Source organism: Ochotona curzoniae, unplaced genomic scaffold (assembly GCF_017591425.1).
Source record: "Ochotona curzoniae isolate NIBS_2020 unplaced genomic scaffold, NIBS_Ocur_1.0 contig_1014, whole genome shotgun sequence".
NCBI lineage: Eukaryota > Metazoa > Chordata > Mammalia > Lagomorpha > Ochotonidae > Ochotona > Ochotona curzoniae.
In genome coordinates, this window is record NW_024464920.1 from 50,281,301 (window position 1) to 50,297,706 (window position 16,406).

General features: G+C 60.4%; 1 protein-coding gene across 2 annotated transcripts; it reads left to right on the forward strand.

Moving 5' to 3' along the window:
* The first annotated feature begins 632 nt into the window (after nucleotides 1-632).
* PNPLA3 (patatin like phospholipase domain containing 3) lies at nucleotides 633-14,174 on the forward strand. Of its 2 annotated transcripts, XM_040991519.1 has the most exons (9): nucleotides 633-927; nucleotides 3,516-3,748; nucleotides 5,052-5,117; nucleotides 7,011-7,220; nucleotides 7,535-7,595; nucleotides 9,333-9,533; nucleotides 10,870-11,002; nucleotides 12,252-12,356; nucleotides 12,858-14,174. In XM_040991519.1, exons 1-9 carry the CDS (start codon nucleotides 741-743, stop codon nucleotides 13,003-13,005), a joined length of 1,344 nt encoding a protein of 447 aa, XP_040847453.1. In that variant the 5' UTR covers nucleotides 633-740; the 3' UTR covers nucleotides 13,006-14,174. The 2 variants fall into 2 exon arrangements, with proteins under 2 accessions (XP_040847453.1, XP_040847463.1); XM_040991529.1 differs by lacking the exon at nucleotides 12,858-14,174 and having other exon boundaries at nucleotides 12,252-12,360.
* The last annotated feature ends 2,232 nt before the right edge of the window (nucleotides 14,175-16,406 follow it).

Genomic DNA, 16,406 nt, shown 5'->3' on the forward strand with positions numbered 1-16,406 from the left:
GGGCAGACTCTCCCTCCATTCCCTCTCCCTCCATTCATGACCTTAAGTCCGGACCAACGCCAGCAAGGTGAGGGTCAAGGTCCCAACCCTGGCGCGCTCCCGGACCCCCTGGCGCGCTCCCGGACCCCCTGGCGCGCTCCCGGACCCCCTGGCGCGCTCCCGGACCCCCTGGCGCGCTCCCGCCTCCCCGCCCCGCCCCTGCCCCGCCCCCGCCCCGCCCCCTGCAGCCTGAGGAGAGGGGCGTCCCGCCCTCCCATTGGGCCTCCAGCCGGTTCATTTGCGTGGCGGGGGCCGGCCTGGTGACGTCACGCAGGGATTACCTGGGCGGCCGCGGGGCTGCGAGCGGCGAGTGCGAGCGTCCGGTTCTCCGAGCGCGCGGTCCCGGCCGAGCGCAGCGGGGCGTCCTGTCCGAGCGCAGCCGAGCGTCCGGTCCTCCGTCCGGGAGCAGCGGAGCGTCCTCCGACCGAGCGCAGCGGGGTGTCCTGTCCAAGCACAGCGGGGTGTCCGGTCCTCCGGCCGGGAGCAGTGGAGCGTCCGGTCCGAGCGCAGCGGGGCGTCCTGTCCAAGCACAGCGGGGTGTCCTGTCCAAGCACAGCGGGGTGTCCGGTCCTCCGGCCGGGAGCAGCGGAGCGTCCGGTCCGAGCGCAGCCGAGCGTCCGGTCCTCCGGCCGGGAGCAGCGGAGCGTCCTGTCCGAGCGCAGCGGGGCCTCCTGTCCTCCGGCCCGGCACCCGGCGCCGCCATGTACGACCTGGAGCGCGGCTGGAGCCTGTCCTTCGCGGGCTGCGGCTTCATGGGCTTCTACCACGTCGGGGCGACGCGCTGCCTGAGCGAGCACGCCCCGCACCTCCTCCGAGACGCGCGCATGTTCTTGGGCTGCTCCGCCGGCGCGCTGCACTGTGCCTCCTTTCTCTGCGGGATGCCACTGGGTGCGTAAGGGGAGCCCGGGGTGCGTCCTGCGGGGGCCGCCCCTGGCCGGGGGCACAGAGGGAGCTCTGCCCGGGAACGGGGCTTGGGGTGTCCCGAGCGGCCCGCAGTAGGGATCGGGCCTGGGAGGAGCGCCGGTCTTTGCGCATTGGCGGGGTGGGCTGGAGATTGCGCACCTGGAGGCCTTAGCTGATGTCCCGCCCCGTGGGCGCCCAGCCTCTGGCGACTCGGGCACTGCGCCGCTGCCCCTGTAGAGCCTGTGTAGCAACCGGAGACAGGAGTGGGGCAGGTGTCTCTTCCCTCCTGGCTCAGGTAGGTCTCATCACCTCTCCCTCTCTCCCTCCTCTCTCCTTCTCTCCCTCTCTCCCTCTCTCGCTCTGCCCCTCACTGCTGGGCCAGCTAGCCGCCCCCTCTGGTGCAGCACCACTGGCTGTGAGATGCTGCAGGGGACATGAATCTGGCTGCTGATTAGCCGCTTGTGCCTCGGGATGCCGGCCAGAGAGGGGCATGCTGTGAACCAGCTCCTGGGGTGCAGCCTCATTCCCAGAGGTGCTTGTGTTGTGGGTGGTGGGCTCCAGTGCCCGGACAGCTCCTGGAGCAGGTGGCATCGTGGAGCTGTGAGCCCCATGAGAAGACCATGCCCTCTTATCAGCCCCGGAGAGGTTGGGTGGCCACACAGTTTTAATCTTCAGTGTGCTGGCCAGCGCCAGCGGGGAGCTAGCAGGGAAGCACTGCCATTGGCTAGGACCAGTGAGCAGAGGCTGGGCTGACGGATTTGGGGATTAGGAGGCAAGGCCTTCCTGGCTGCCTGCCCATCTGCCTGCCCTTCCTTCCTGGCCTGGGAAAGGGGCAAAGGGCAGGAAGGGCGGCACCCTGGGAGGGTCAGCCTGGCCTCCTGACCATCTGCACACTGTGGCGTTAGCACACTTGTGTCCCCGTGGTCCTATGGGAGCGCCCATGGGGGAAGGGGGTCTGAGGGATGCTGAGTCCAGGGTATAGAGAGCCTCCTGTCTCACAGGGGACCATGTGCTTGGGGCTACCATGCAGCAGGTGACCGTGTGTGCTGGCCTGGGCTGCTGCGTCCGGAGAAGCCTCCAACCGGGATCCAGTCTGTCCTTCCTGGCCCTGCTTAGCGGAGAGCAGAGGAGGGAGTGGGGGAGGAGTCAGGGCCGGATCTGACTGCATGCTGCCCAGGATTTGCAGCTGGTCAAGTCTTGTGCCTGCAGGGGCCGTGTTGTGTGCCAGGGCCATGCAGAGGGCAGCAGTCCGGGGAAGGGGGTCCGAGAGAGCGCCGTGTCCACCACCCGGTTCTGCTGCGAGACTCTCGGTGCTGGAAGGAGCTGTTTCTCAGCAGCCTCTGATTGTCCATTAGGCAAGTGTGCTCTGAGACTTGGGCCAGTGGTCAGGTGGCCCACTGAGCTCTCTGTTGGTAAACGGGAAAAGGGGGACTCAAACTTGGGTCCCAGATCTTTTCTCGGTTGCCAGAACTCTGATGGTGCTGTGTGTCAGGCCTTGGCGGGGGCGAGCTGCAGAGGTGGGGGCTTCCCCTGAACCAGGTGGGAGGCTCAGTCCTGTGGCAGAGACCCAAAGCTGGGTCGACAGTAGAAATATATCACAAGGGGTCAGCGTAATAGCCCGACTGGCTGATCCTCCGTGTGTCAGTCCCAGCAACCCACATAGGTGCTGGTTCGCGTCCTGGCTGTTCCACCTCCGATCCAGCTCCCTGCTTGAGTCCTGGGAAAGCAGTAGAGGACGGCCTAATGCTATGGGACCCTGCACCCACGTGGGGGACCCCCAAAAAACTCCTGACTCCTGGCTCAGCTCTGACTGTTGCAGCCACTTGGGGAGTGAACCAACAGACGGAAGACCTTTCTGTCTCTCTTCCTCTCTATAAATTTGAATTTCCAATGAAAATAAATAAATCTTAAAAAAATAAAAAACTCAGGGCAGACCCTGGGACTCCTCATTATTTAACATTCCAGATCCCAAAGGCCGTCCTTGACTGCTTTCCCAGGCCACAAGCAGCGAGCTGGATGGGAAGTGGGACCGCCAGGATTAGAACCAGCAACCATATGGGATCCTGGTGCATGCAAGACGAGGACTTTAGCTGCTAGGCTACTGCTTTGGGCCCGAGATAATTATTATTTTTTTTAAAGATATATTTGTTTGCAAAGCAGAGTGATACAGAGAGAGTTCTTCCATCTGCTGGTTCACTCCCCAAAAGGCCCCAAGAGATGGGGCTGGTTCAGGCCAGAATCAACGAGTCTTAAACTCCTTTCCAGTCACCTTGTGGGTGGCGGGGGTGCAAGCATTGGGGCCGTTTTCAGGTGTTCCCCCAGGTGCATTTACAAAAAGCTGGATGGGAAGTAGAGCAGCTGGGACTTGAACCCTCACTTAGGTGGGATGCCCAGTGGTTTGACCTGCGCCACAGCTCCAGCCCCTCCGTTTCACACATCTTTGTACAGTCTAGTTATCCGTCTGGCTCAGTGTTCACTGAGGGAGACCGAGTTAGCACAGGTCTAGCCACGGGCTGACAGCATCTGGCTGGCCCCAGCGGGTCACCTGCCCTCCTGTCCCGCTCTGCCCGCAGACAAGACCCTGCAGATACTCATGGACCTGGTCCGGCAGGCCAGGAGCCGGAACATCGGCGCCCTGCATCCGTCCTTCAACATGGACAGGTGCCTCCGCGATGACCTGCAGCAGCACCTGCCGCCAAATGCGCACCAGCTTGTGTCCGGCAAGCTGTGTATCTCGCTCACCAGGGTGTCCGACGGGGAGAACGTGCTGGTGTCCGACTTCCAGTCCAAGCAGGAGGTGGTGGATGTGAGTGGCGTGTTTCTCTCGGGGAGTTTGCGAGAAAGCCCTGGAATGTTTTCATCCCAGCGTCTGTACACCTGGAACGGGCCAGAAAGAAGTTTCTCTTTGAGTGAAAGTCAGATTTACAGGGAGAGGGAGAGAGGGAGACATTTTTCAGCTGCTGGTTCCCTTTCCGGTTGGCCACAGTGGCCAGAGCTGAGCTGATCTGAAGCCAGGAGCCAGGAGCTTCTTCCACGTCTCCCACATGGGTGCAGGAGCCCAAGGATTTGGGCCGTCCTCCAGTGCTTTTCCATGCCATAAGCAGGGAGTCGGGTTGAAAGTGAAGCAGCGAACCAGCGCCCGTAGGATACTTGTGCCTCAGGTCGAGGTTTAAGCTAATACCCCTAAATGTACAGTTTCTTTCTTTTTTTAAGATTTATTTTTTAAAATTTTTTACGGATTTATTTTATTGGAAAGGTGGATATTCAGAGAGGAGGAGAGAAAGAGAGAAAGATCTTCCATCTGATGGTTCACTCCCCAAGCTGCCACAATGGCCGGAGCTGAGCCAGTCTGAAGCCAGGAGCCAGGAGCTCTTCTGGGTCTCCCACTCGGGTGCAGGGTCCCAAGGCTTTGGGTCGTCCTCAACTGCTTTTCCAGGCCAGGAAAAAGTGGAGCTGTCAGGATTAGAACTGGCACCCCTATGGGAAGGACTTCAGCCACTAGGCTACCGTGCCAGGCCCAGAAGTACAGTTTCTATTGCAAATAAATCCTCCCCCTCCCAGTGTCGGCTCTGGTCCACTCCAGCCGGGAGCCTGTGCTTTGTGTACCCTGCACCCCTCTGCGTGTCCTGGGCAGTCCTCAACAGTACTGCCCACATGGCATTCACCTCTGATACTTCGTGGTGTCAAAATGCCACATCACACAGCTCATGCTTCTCCTGGGCATGTCTGGGCATGGGAGAAGCCTCGGCCTGGGCCTTCGGCCCTGGTGTGGGATGCCCTGGTGTGGGATGCCCCAGCGGGGTCTCACGGGAACAAGGACAGGAAGTCCAGGGTCAGGGAGAGCCACAGGCATGACTTTTTCTTCTCGCACTTTCTCGGAGCTTGTTGAGAGCCCCCAGCAGGCAGGATCTGGAGGCCTGAGCATATGGGATGCAGCTCGTTTTTCCAGGCCACTGCTTCCTGGTGGGTGGCGGGGCTGCTGCGTGAACAGGGGTCTCACTGCTCCCTGGTGGGTGGCGGGGGTACTGCGTGAACAGGGGGTCTCACTGCTCCCTGGTGGGTGGTGGCGGCTGCCTACACGCGGATCTCACTGCTCCCTGCCTCTGCAGGCCCTGCTGTGCTCCTGTTTCATCCCTTTCTACTCCGGCCTCATCCCCCCTTGCTTCAGAGGCGAGGTGAGTCTGGGGGCTATGCCAGCCTGGGGGCGTGCCTTGTACTCACTGCTGGGGAGATACAGGACCCTGCCCCGACTTGGGCACTCTTCAGCCTTTGGCATAGAGAGCCAGAAGCCGCAGAGAGCACTGGAATGTGACTCCATGCAGATGATGTGTGCACCTGCTGGCTGCTGTGTCGCTCTAGGGGCGATGGGTAAGGGTGTGAGACTCGAGTGGAGGTGTTTAGTGGGCAGGCTTGGATCGAGGTGCTAGGTCTCCACAGGGCTGCTCCGTAGCCCTGCCCACCCTCCGCCCAGGCGCCATCTCCATGGCTGGAGGCAGTGGAGGTCAGCACAGCTGAGCCTGGGCATTCTGCTCCTAGCCCACACGTGCGGGCTGGCACCCTCAGCAAAGACCCCTCCCAGCCCAGCCTCGGGGGTGCCTAGGTGGGTGCCCTAGCCTGCCTCAGGCCGGGGGTGGCATTGAGGTCGTTGTGATCTGTGTAACAGTAGCAGCGCTGGCCAGGTGTAACAGCCAGTTACGAGGAGCCTCGCTCATGCCCACAGCTGCCCTGACACCAGTGAGTCACCCGGGCTTTGTATGGCAGACACAGGTAGAACTGAACCCCTGCTGTACTGCATAGTAACTGGGCTGCTTCAAGATTAATTATTTGAAAGGCAGAGTTAGAGAAATCTTCTGTCTGCTATTTCACCGCCCTCCGCCCCCCACACCAATGGCCAGTGCTGGGCCAGGCTGATGCCATGAGCTCCGAGTCCTTGGGCCATCTTCTGCTTTCCCAGGCCAGTTAGCAGGGAGCTGGCTTGGAAATGGAACAGCCAGGATTTGAGCTAGTGCAGGTATGGAGTGCTGTGTTCCCGGCAGCAGCTCTGTACACTGAGCCTGGATCCGTCTGGATCCATCTGTACACTGAGCCTGGATCCATCTCTCAGCCCTCTAGTGGGCGTCGAGAGTTGTCTAGCCCTGCCGTGGCCCTGATGCCGTAGCCTGATGGCTGTGGTGGCAGTGGCTCAGGTCAGCACAGAGGCAGGCTTTTGCCTGCATTGATCACGTTTATCCCCTTTCACTACCCCTGCCCCGGGCGTGCCTCAGCAGAGCCAGCTCCACCAACGCCCAGGGAGTCTGCAGACTTGGGGGGCAGCGGGGACCTAAGCACCCTGTGGGTGGAAAGTGGCCGGCCTGGTTCCTGAGAACTTGTGGGTTCCTCTGCTGGTGAGCCCCCATGCCTCCTGTGTCTGCTGTGTATGATTTTGGAGCTGTCATGGACTTGCACAGTCTGCATGGCTGCGGGGCGGCTCGACGCACCGTGTGCTCCTGGACTCGTTCTAGACTCTGCTCCCAGGTGTTTGTGTGTGCTGGGGTCCGCTGTGGGGGAGGGGCGGCACGTCTTGTGGCTTTAGAAGGCTCCCCCTGGGCCCCCCACAGATGGGCCACGCTGGCTGGGACTGGGGCCACTCCCAAGCGCAGCCCTGGCTATAGCAAAGCCTGCTAGGTCCGTGGGCGGTCACAGCCCTGCCGTGCTGTGGGTTGTTCACACCTCTGGGCATCTCCCTGGCTGGATCTCAGTCTCCGTTTGCCTCTGGTGGTGCAGTGCACACCCTGGGCCGCAGGTGGGTGCAGACGCAGAGTCTGGCCTGGGCTGTAGCTGGGTGCAGACGCAGAGCCTGGCCTGGGCCACAGGTGGGTGCAGACGCAGAGCCTGGCCTGGGCCGCAGGTGGGTGCAGACGCAGAGCCTGGCCTGGGCCGCAGGTGGGTGCAGACGCAGAGCCTGGCCTGGGCCGCAGGTGGGTGCAGACGCAGAGCCGGGGCCGCAGACACGCCCCTGTGAAGGCCTGTGGTCTCAGAGCATGCGTCCCGTCACAGCAATCTGTCCCTTTGCTCTCCCCTTCCTCAAGCGGTATATGGATGGAGGGGCGAGTGACAATGTCCCCTGCCTGGACGCCAGGACGACCATCACCGTGTCCCCGTTCTACGGGGAGCATGACATCTGCCCCAAAATCAAATCCACCAACTTTCTGCACGTGAACGTCACCAACCTGAGTCTACGCCTGTGCTTGGGGAACGTGTACCTCCTGACCCGCGCGCTGTTCCCCCCAGATGTCAAGGTGAGAGGCCAGGAGCGGGGCAGGGGGCAGCCACTCTGCCCACGCAAACAGAAGCGGGCTGGGCCGTTAACTCTAGGAGAAGCTGCCAGCCCGACCCGTGTCCGGGTAACCTGGTGTCAGCTGTTGGGGTGCAGGCTCTGGCCAGGACCGAGGGAGCCGAGAGAAGCGTGCTCTGAGGTGACATGGGCTCTGAGGCCCTGAGGAGGCTCCTGGCAGCATGGTGCTTTGTCGGCTCTCGCAAGGGTCTTAGCGCTTGGAGGAGTGTCCCGTGTGTGTGTATGGCTGGTGACAGCTGCTGCTCGGTTTGCTCCTAGGTGCTGGGAGAAATTTGCCTTCGTGGGTACTTGGATGCGCTCAGGTTCCTGGAAGAGAAAGGTATGCCTCGTCCAGTGGGGTCAGAGGTGCCCTCTAGTGGCCAGTGGCTGGTGAGCTGGCCACTTGTAACCCTGCCTGTGGTTAGTGTTCTGCTGGGCTGGAGATGTGTGTTACCAGCCTGTGGCTAGCTTTGTGAGCTGGCCACATGTGTCCAGCTCTGCTCCGAGCCTTCGGGTGCCAGCCTGGCTTGTTCAGCCCGCTCCCCAACACCTCCGTGCAGATCTTTGTCCCATTGTGCAGAGGGGAAGGGAGAGCCTTTGCAAGGGGTGGAGCCAGGTGCTGAAGCAGCTGGGTGCACCCTCTTGCTCCCCAAGCTGTCTGCAGGACTAACTCATTTTTGCTTCCTGCGTGGATATTCCTGAGCCCCTTGCTTAGCGAGGGCTGAGGTAAGCAGGCTCTTGGATATGGGGCTCAAATGGAGCCATCGCACTGGCCATCTGTCACCGGGTATGGGTCACACCTGCCTGCCAGCTGCTTTGTTCTTGCCAGGCAGGGTCCTGGCTTCACAGCATCCTGGCTCAGGGCTGGCAGCCTTGGGGTCCCTCGGTGGATGTGTTGGGAGCCCCTGAACCCATGTGAGGGTCCTCTGAATTGGCCCTGGCCAGAGCCACAGACGTGGTGTGCTGACAAGGTCAGGTGTGTGTGTATCTGCTCAGTACATGCCCAGTGCCCTTCTGGGTGCCACGTGCCTGGGTCTCCGTGTGAACCGGGGCTTTGGCCCCTGCCAGTTTGGGGGGGCATCAGTAAGTGGAAGGAGGCGTGCCAAGAGGAAGGCATAGGCAGCTCACCAAGGCCCAGGGAGGCAGTGGTGGTGATGGGTGGGTGAGCACCAGGCACGGGGCCTCTTCTGGCCACAGAGGACAGAGGGAAGCCCTGTGGAGCTGGTGTGGTGGGGCAGTGGATGCAGAGCCGGACGGAGTAGGGCAGCCAGGAATGAGTGGCCAGGCCTTGGGACATACTGAGGGTTTCATTCATTTATTTATTTTTTTAAAAAAAATTTACTTATTTTACATGGAAGGCAGTGTTACAGAGAGATCTTCCATCATCCGCTAGTTCACTCCCCAAATAATGACTGCAGCAGCTAGGGCTAGGCCAGTCTGAAACCAAGAGCCAGGAGCTTCCTCTGGGTCTCCCACACGGGTGCAGAGAGCCAGGGACTTGGGTCATCTGCTGCTGTTCTTTGCAGGAGCAGGACTGGACGTGGAGCAGGCAGGATGTGAACTGGCACTCACACGGGGTACTGATGTCACAGGCTGCGGCTTAACCCGCTGTGCCCCAACACTGTCCTGTTTGACCTCAACCTGGCTCCAGATCCTGGCCCTGCCAAGTCCCAGCTGTGTGGCTTGCGGCAGAGCCCCCTCCCTTCTCCGTGTCTGAGTTTCCAATTGAGACTTGGACATAGTGGTAGGTAGTGATGGTGGGCAGCCGTCAAGCCTGCCAGTGAGGACTCGGGGTTAGCTCTTGTCAGCAAACTCTGACCCTTGCCCTTCAACCTCAGAATCCAGATGTGGAGGTTACACCCAGACAGCTGGCGAGGAGTAGAGCCAGCTCGGCTTACAGCTCTTAGGCTTCCAATCCCCCACCTTACCGCTTCCTCTCTGCCACCAGTATACTTCCCCAGCCGGCCCCACCCCCAGCCAGTGCTGACTGCCTTGTCTTGCTACAACGGGGGGAGGGAGCTGCCGTGACCCCTGCTTCTGTGAGATGACGATGGGCTTGTCTCCTGTGTGCTTGCAGGCATCTACAGCAGGCCCCAGCCATGCCTGGCTCTGCCCTCGGAGGAGCCCGGCCCAGAGGTCCACAGCGAGGAGTCGTCCTCAGGGCCTGCAGCCTGGGCCCTGGGGCCTGACGGGAAGGAACTACTGGACCACCTGCGCCTCAGCATCCTGCCATGGGACGACAGCATCCTACAGGCCCTGTCGCCCAGGCTCACTGCAGGTGCTGGTACGGGTGGGCAGGGCCTTGGGGACACCAGCTGCCAGCCCCGGGACCTCTGCGCCACCACTTCCCACCCACCTCTTGCGCTTGCCGAGCTCCCTTCCCACTGGGACTCGGGCGGGAGAGGGGATGGGCTAGGAGGAGGAGGAGGGACAGACTGCGATGGAGGCCACTGGGGCCAAGGTCACGGGCTACACCTCACGCCATCCCTGCCCAGCCTCCTTGTATGACTCAAGGCTGTGGCTTTGTGTGGCCCCCAGGGGCCGAGGTTCTGCTGCCTTTGGGACTCAGCCCGTTTCCTTAGCACACTTTTCAGGTACCTGCCCGCCTGTCATCAGGCCTCCTTCCTCAAGCGGCCCCCTCCCCAACCTCATAGCTTTCCCAACAAGGTGCTCTAGCCTACCTTGCCATCCAGTGCCCGTGGAATCCACCACACTCACACTGGTGGCACCCCTCCAAGTTCCCCAGTGACAGGCCCGCTGTGGGGATGATGTCAGGAGGAGGGAAGTCAGGGTGCCTCCAGCTGCATCGATGGGTCAGTGTCCTTAGCGACACCTGAGGTTCCCATCCCCACCGACAGAGGACACAGGAGGCGCGGCCGTGAGCAAGCGTTCTTGCCAGGCACCCAGACGTTGGCTGGCACCCAGACCCTGATCTTCCCAACTGTCCCAAGAACTGAAAAATGGGTGTTTGCAAGCTGTGCAGCTGTCAGGGAACGGAGTCAGATTGCTGAATCCGCAAGCAGAGTCTGCATTCGGCAGAAAGTCCAAGGTGGACGAGACACACGTCCTTGGACTAGGAGTGGGAGACAGCGGCTGCCCAGGCTAATGTGACCTGAGGGGTCAGGAGGTCCAGGAAGAGGGGCGAGGTCTGGCTGAGGGGCACAATGGGCAAGGGGCAGTGGTGACTGAATCCGTCCAGCGTGCTTGTTGGTTGGTGTCCTATGAGCCCTGCCAGGGCTGCTCTGGGCTGCTCTGGGCTACTGGTGTCCTGCCAGGACTGCTCTGGGCTGCTCTGGGCTGCTCTGGGCTGCTCTGGGCTGCCAGTGTCCTGTGAGCCCTGCCGGGGCTGCTCTGGGCTACTGGTCCCCTGTGAGCCCTGCTGGGGCTGCTCTGGGCTGCTCTGGGCTGCTCTGGGCTGCTCTGGACTGCTCTGGGCTGCCAGTGTCCTGTGAGCCCTGCCGGGGCTGCTCTGGGCTGCTCCCTGCCCACGCCTCTTGGTGATCTCTGCCACACTGGGCTCCAGGGTTTGCGTGTTTTGTGGGCGTCCCGGGCGTGGCCAGCACATTGGTTCTTGGTGCGTTTGGGAGATAGCATTTCTGCATCATCTCTTGCAGTTCTGAGTGAAACAATGAAGGACCGAGGTGGGTACGTGAACAAGATCTTCAATTTCCTGCCGGTCCGGATCCTGTCCTACGTGGCCCTGCCCTGCACCCTGCCTGTGGAGTCCACCTTCGCCGCCGTAAAGAGGTGAGCCTCGCACCGCCCAGGCTTGCTGTGGGTGACGCAGGGCCTCTCCCGGGCGCCTCTACGGCAGGACACAGCTGTGAGCCCCTAGGCACTGCTGCCCTGGAGAGCTGCTCTCCCATGCTTAGCACTTCCTGCATCTGTTGCTTGGTGCGAGTTCTGGAACCCCACCAGGGACTCCTGCAGCTGGTGCTGGCCTCACGTGGCTGCTGGTACAGCCTTGCTTGACTGTCTGGGGAAACTGAGGCCCCGCAAGGCTGGGGTCCTGGCTCTCAGGTCTCCAAGCTGGGCAGCAGGGTCCTTGTTGCTCCCTTTCAGATCCCAGGGAAGTGGGGGACAATGGAGAGCCCCGTCTGCTGTTCTGGCCTTAGCTTGACAGTGTCAACATGCAGGGGAGAAAAGGGTTCTCTATGCTAGCCCGTTAAGTTACCGTGGGGGGTTCCTGAGGAACAGAAGGCACTTGGTACACAGCGAAATCATCCTGATCTAACCAAAAGGAAAGAGAAAAAGACCAGAGCTAAGAGATGCCGGGAGTGGAGACATGGTCTACAGGTGGTCCAGAGATGGTGGGACCGAAGCACAAGTGGGAGCAGGCACAGGTGCCAGGGGTCTGCCACAAGTGGCCACAGAGCCCCTGCGGACGTGGAGCTTTGATGCTGGACCCCGTGTTTGTCAGGGCGGGGGTTGAATCCAGGTGGTGGGGTGAGTCCCTGAGAGGGGGACACGCTGACTCATCCATCCGCTGCTGGGCCTTAGGGTCCTCTGGAAGTCCTGGCCGTGACCTTGTCCTGGGATTGCTCCTGGTGTTTCTGTCCCCAGCCCCATCTGGGGGGTGTTCCCTGGGTACAACCCACAGTCTGGTGCTGCCAGCTCTGCCACTGTTTTGGGGGCCTCCTTGCAGGAGCCCATCGGACTGGGATTTGGGGTGTCCCGGGGTGACGCTGGCAGGTCACCTGCAAGGAGGGTTCGCCTGAGAGATACCTGCATTTGATTTGCTTTGTGTTTGGCCCACCGAGGGTGCGTGTGCCCCTGCATGTGTGTGCCCTGTCGGGGGTCCTGGTGTGTTCCACAGACTGGTGAGGTGGCTCCCCGACCTTCCCACTGAGCGTGTGTGTGCCCCTGCATGTGTGTGCCCCATGGGGGCTCCTGGTGTGTTCCACAGACTGGTGAGGTGGCTCCCCGACCTTCCCGCTGAGCGTGTGTGTGCCCCTGCATGTGTGTGCCCTGTCGGGGCTCCTGGTGTGTTCCACAGACTGGTGAGGTGGCTCCCCGACCTTCCCGCTGACGTCCAGTGGCTGCAGTGGCTGTCGTCCCAGATGCTTGCCCGCTGGAGCACCTGTCTGTTTCCTGCCTGCAGGTGAGGAGCCGGGCTGCGAGTGTGTGTTCCGCAGCATGGCCCTGACCTGGGGACAGGTGGCTGAGTCCCCCGGAGGGCCCAGTGCACCTGCTGAAATGCTGCCCAGTGGCCGGGGAGCCTTCCCATTGGGCATGTCCAGTGCTTCTGCAGAGGCGGAGAGAGAGCTAGGGACAGAGCTGGGGGAGGGGCTGGAGGGAGGGTGGGAGCTGGGCTGCCTGGGGATCCTTGGCACAGGCAAGGGTGAGGGGCTGCGATGCAGGAGTGGCCGGCCAGGGCTTCTCGGTGTTGCAGGATGGGCAGGGCCTTGAGTGCAGCTGCCCTAGCCTGCCACTATAGCCATGGTGGCAGCGTGTAGCTGTTCCTCAGGTGGAGCCAGCCATGAGCGGTCCTTGGCCGCGGCTGGGCCCCCTGCAGTGCTTGGGCACACAGGGCAGTGGGCTCAGCTGCCAGCAGTATCGGCTGGGGGCCAGCTGCAGAGCTCCCTTGCTTGCTTTGTTTCAGATCAAACCAAAGGCAGGTGAACGGCCCACGCCCCTCCCAACACTCGCCGGAGCATGGTTCTGCGGAGCTGCAGCCTGCCAGGCCCCTGTTTCCCTGTGGACCTGGTCGCCCAGCGGGGGCCGCCCAGCGCCCCTGTTCTCGTGCCTAACTCCGTTTCTGCGGGGCCAGTCTCCTCCAAGTCACCAGGGAAGGCAGGCTTAGGACATGTCGCCTGAGCACCTGGCCGTGCGGGTCTGTGCGCGGCCACCTCTGCCCGTGGAGAGCCCTGTGGGCTGAGCCTGCAAGTGGATAAAATCCAGAGGCAGTGGATCTGGTCTGGTGCAGTGCAAGGTAGCCGCTCTTGGTGTAGGTGGGGAGTCCAGCACTTCAGGAAGCCCAGTGTGTGGGCAGTTCTTAGCTCTGCTGCCTGGGTGGCCTCCCAGGATGGCCTTCGAGCCCCTGTAAGGGGTGGACACTCCCAGTGTCGGTGGTCAGAGTGACTGGTGTTTGTGACCTGGCCCCCGTGCCATCCTGAGGGGTGGAAGGAAGATGGCAGCAGCGTGACCTTCCCCTCCGTCCGCAGGGAGCCGCCTGTACAAGGAGAAGCATAGCCGGTCCCCGGAGCCCCACCTGCCGCGTGCTGTTATAAGACGTTACGTCACGGATATTCTTAGAATGTCTTGGCTTAGCTGAAACGTTTTTGTAAAAGCTGTAGGATCCTAAGTGTCGCGTTGTGTGTTCTGTCAATCAAGATCGTATATGTACCTTTAAAAATTCTGAATGGTGCAGGGCGGCGCTGAGCCCCAGGCGGAGCTGAGCGGGCCGCCCTTTCTTGTTCTCAGCAGCCCCAGACTTGAACTTGGTGTGTGGTTCACAGGCTCTGGCCCTGGTTCTTTTTGTGTCTTCCCATACTGCTGTCTCTCCTGCACCAGGGAGCCTGCCTTTTCCCCACACGGGGTAATCTGTTATCGGTGTGTGTGTGTGCGCGCATACATTGTCTTACTTGCACGAGAATAGCAGCACAAAGAAAGGCACGCTCAAACCCCAGGGTGCCGGCCACGACTCCTGCAACCCTCACCAGGTGCTGTGCCATGCAGAGTGGGTGGACCAGCAGGTGCAGGCAGGTCCCTTGGGAAGCCAGTGGAGCCCGAGATGGTTCGTTCTCTGGATGAGACAGGGACTGCTCCAGGGACAAAGGCTGCTTTGTGATAAGGAGTGGTACCTCCACCCCTCGCTCCAGAAGCCCCACAAGGAGAGAGTAGGGCTGGAATTGTGGGTTTAAACTAGTTCTGACCTGCCTCAGGCCAGGGATGCTATCGTGGCTCAGGCTTCACCTGACAGCCAGCTGGGTGCTTTGTGCGCAGCCGCCTGTCTTCCCGCCGTTCCCGCGAGCACCTGAGCACCTGAGCACCGCGTCCTAGGCCGTGAGCAGCTAGGCAGTAACAGTGTCGTGTAATTGCCAGGATATTGCCAGGTAGATGTCAACAGGACTGTGCTACCTAGGTGTACATGGCACTTAGCTTCTGTGAGGTTTTGTGGTTTGTGAACAAGTATTCGATCTTATGTGTTTTAACATTGAAAAAGCATCTTAGGGAACAGGTCTTTGGCCCTGTGGTTAAGCTACAGCAGCGTCAGGGGTTCAATCCCCGGCTCAGGCTTCCCGACAGTATAGACAGGAGTGATGGCTCGGGTGGCTGGTCGCTGTCAGCCACGTGGGAGACCTTGCTGGGGCTCTGGCTGGCTCCCAGCTTTAGCCGGCATTGCGCATTGCAGCATTGCGGGGCTGTTGCAGAAGCCTTCTCTTTCATATGAAGGAATACTTTTGTATCAATTGTGTACTAGGCTAAGGAATTAAGAACCTGTAACAGAGAACCTGGGGGGGCCACTCCCCCACCTGTGAAACCAACATTCCTGAGCCCCTCCCCTACCCCAGTAGATGAGTCCCCCTCTTGCTCTGAGGGTCCAGTCAGGCGTGGGGGTCTCTGCTCTCGGGAACAATCAGCGTGTGGTGTCTTCAGAGGCAGACAGCCCTATTTTTAAAAACTTGCTGCAGAGCACTTGCCCAGTTTATTTAAAAAAAAAAAAAAAGGAGTGTATCCACACGGACGGGCAAGGCCAGTGTGCTCAGAGTGGCCCAGCCGCTGCTGGCCGCTGTCATTGCCACAAGTTTCGTTTTTTGGACTGACCCATTTTTTGGATTTTTGTGGCAAGCAACATGTATTCGTCACAGTGTCAAAAAGAAAGAAAGAAAGAAAAAAAACACCAGCTTATAATAAATGTGATTTGGGCCTGGTGCAGTAGCCTAGCAGCTAGTCCTGACTTTGCACGTGCCAGGATCCCATATGGGCGCTGGTTCTACTCTTGGCAGCTCCAGTTCCCATCCAGTCCCCTGCTTGTGGCCTGGGAAAGCAGTAGAGGACGACCCAAAGCCTTGGGACCCTGCACCCGTGTGGGAGACCTGGAAGAGGCTCCTGACTCCTGGCTTCAGATCAGTGCAGCCACTTGGGGCTGTTGTGGCCATTGGAGAGTGAATCACCAGAGAATCTTCCTCTCTGTCTCTCCTCCTCTCTGTATATCTGGCTTTCCAATTAAAAAAAAAATTCTAAAAATAAATAATTAAAAAAAAAATGCTTCTTGTCCCATTGTCCTTCCAAGGAGCCTGCCAACTTGGTCATGCCTGGCCGGCTGCTCCTCGCCGCCGTGGCTTTGCCTGCACGCTGGGGCCCCTGATGCTCCCTGCACACGTGTGCACACACACACACACGCACACTAAACTGTCAGGATTAATTGAACCGGTGAGAAGGTGCTTAACAGAAATGATTTCACTGATCTACGCTGTGACCACCATCCACGTTTTCAGAAAGGAATGGAGAAGACATTTAACACAGGCTCTGGTCTGCTTTGGTCTGTTATTTACAACTCAAGGTCAGGGACGCTCTCCTCTGCTGTCTGTAACCAGAGGGAGGTGCAAAGGAGAGGGAGCACAGGGGATTCAGACTGCTGCTTGGAGTTCAAGGTTAGTCACAAACCCAGGTGTTCCTGGCTTGCAGATAGCTCCCTTGTCCACTGACCACTCAGCTCCTCACACCCCTGCCAGGGGCTGGGCCCGGTGGCTGCCCACTTGGTTCTGCCTGAGCGCTGGGGCCCTGATGCTCCATACACACACACCTGCGGGAGACTGGCTTGGTGGCTGCCCTGCCTCCCAGGAGGCCTCTCACTCTCAGCCCCTGCCAGCATCGGGCTCAGGTGGGCATCTGGCCGCCTGCCCATCTCCCCACTGATGAACCTTGCATCCCACCCCTGACCTCCCAGTGGCATGGGGCAGGTGTGAGGTTCAGTGGTTAAGCTGCATCGGAATAGCTGGCGTCCGGCTCCAGCCTCCTGCCGATGCAGACCAGGGCTGTCAGAGGCCCAGGCACGCCCAATGCTGTCACTCCTCCACGGCCTCCACCTCTCCTCGATCTCCCTGTACCCCACTGCAGTGCAGCCTCTCCCGTGGGTCGCCTGCATCTGCCGCCGCATGGGCTGCTATCCCCACACCCTCCCCTGCTTGTTGGAGGCCAAGGTCAA

Coding starts and splice junctions, on each gene's coding strand:
- PNPLA3 (XM_040991519.1), top strand. CDS start 741: ATGTACGACCTGGAGCGCGGCTGGAGCCTGTCCTTCGCGGGCTGCGGC. Junction 7,221..7,534: donor TGTTCCCCCCAGATGTCAAG/GTGAGAGGCCAG, acceptor GTTTGCTCCTAG/GTGCTGGGAGAAATTTGCCT. Junction 11,003..12,251: donor ACCTTCGCCGCCGTAAAGAG/GTGAGCCTCGCA, acceptor TGTGTTCCACAG/ACTGGTGAGGTGGCTCCCCG.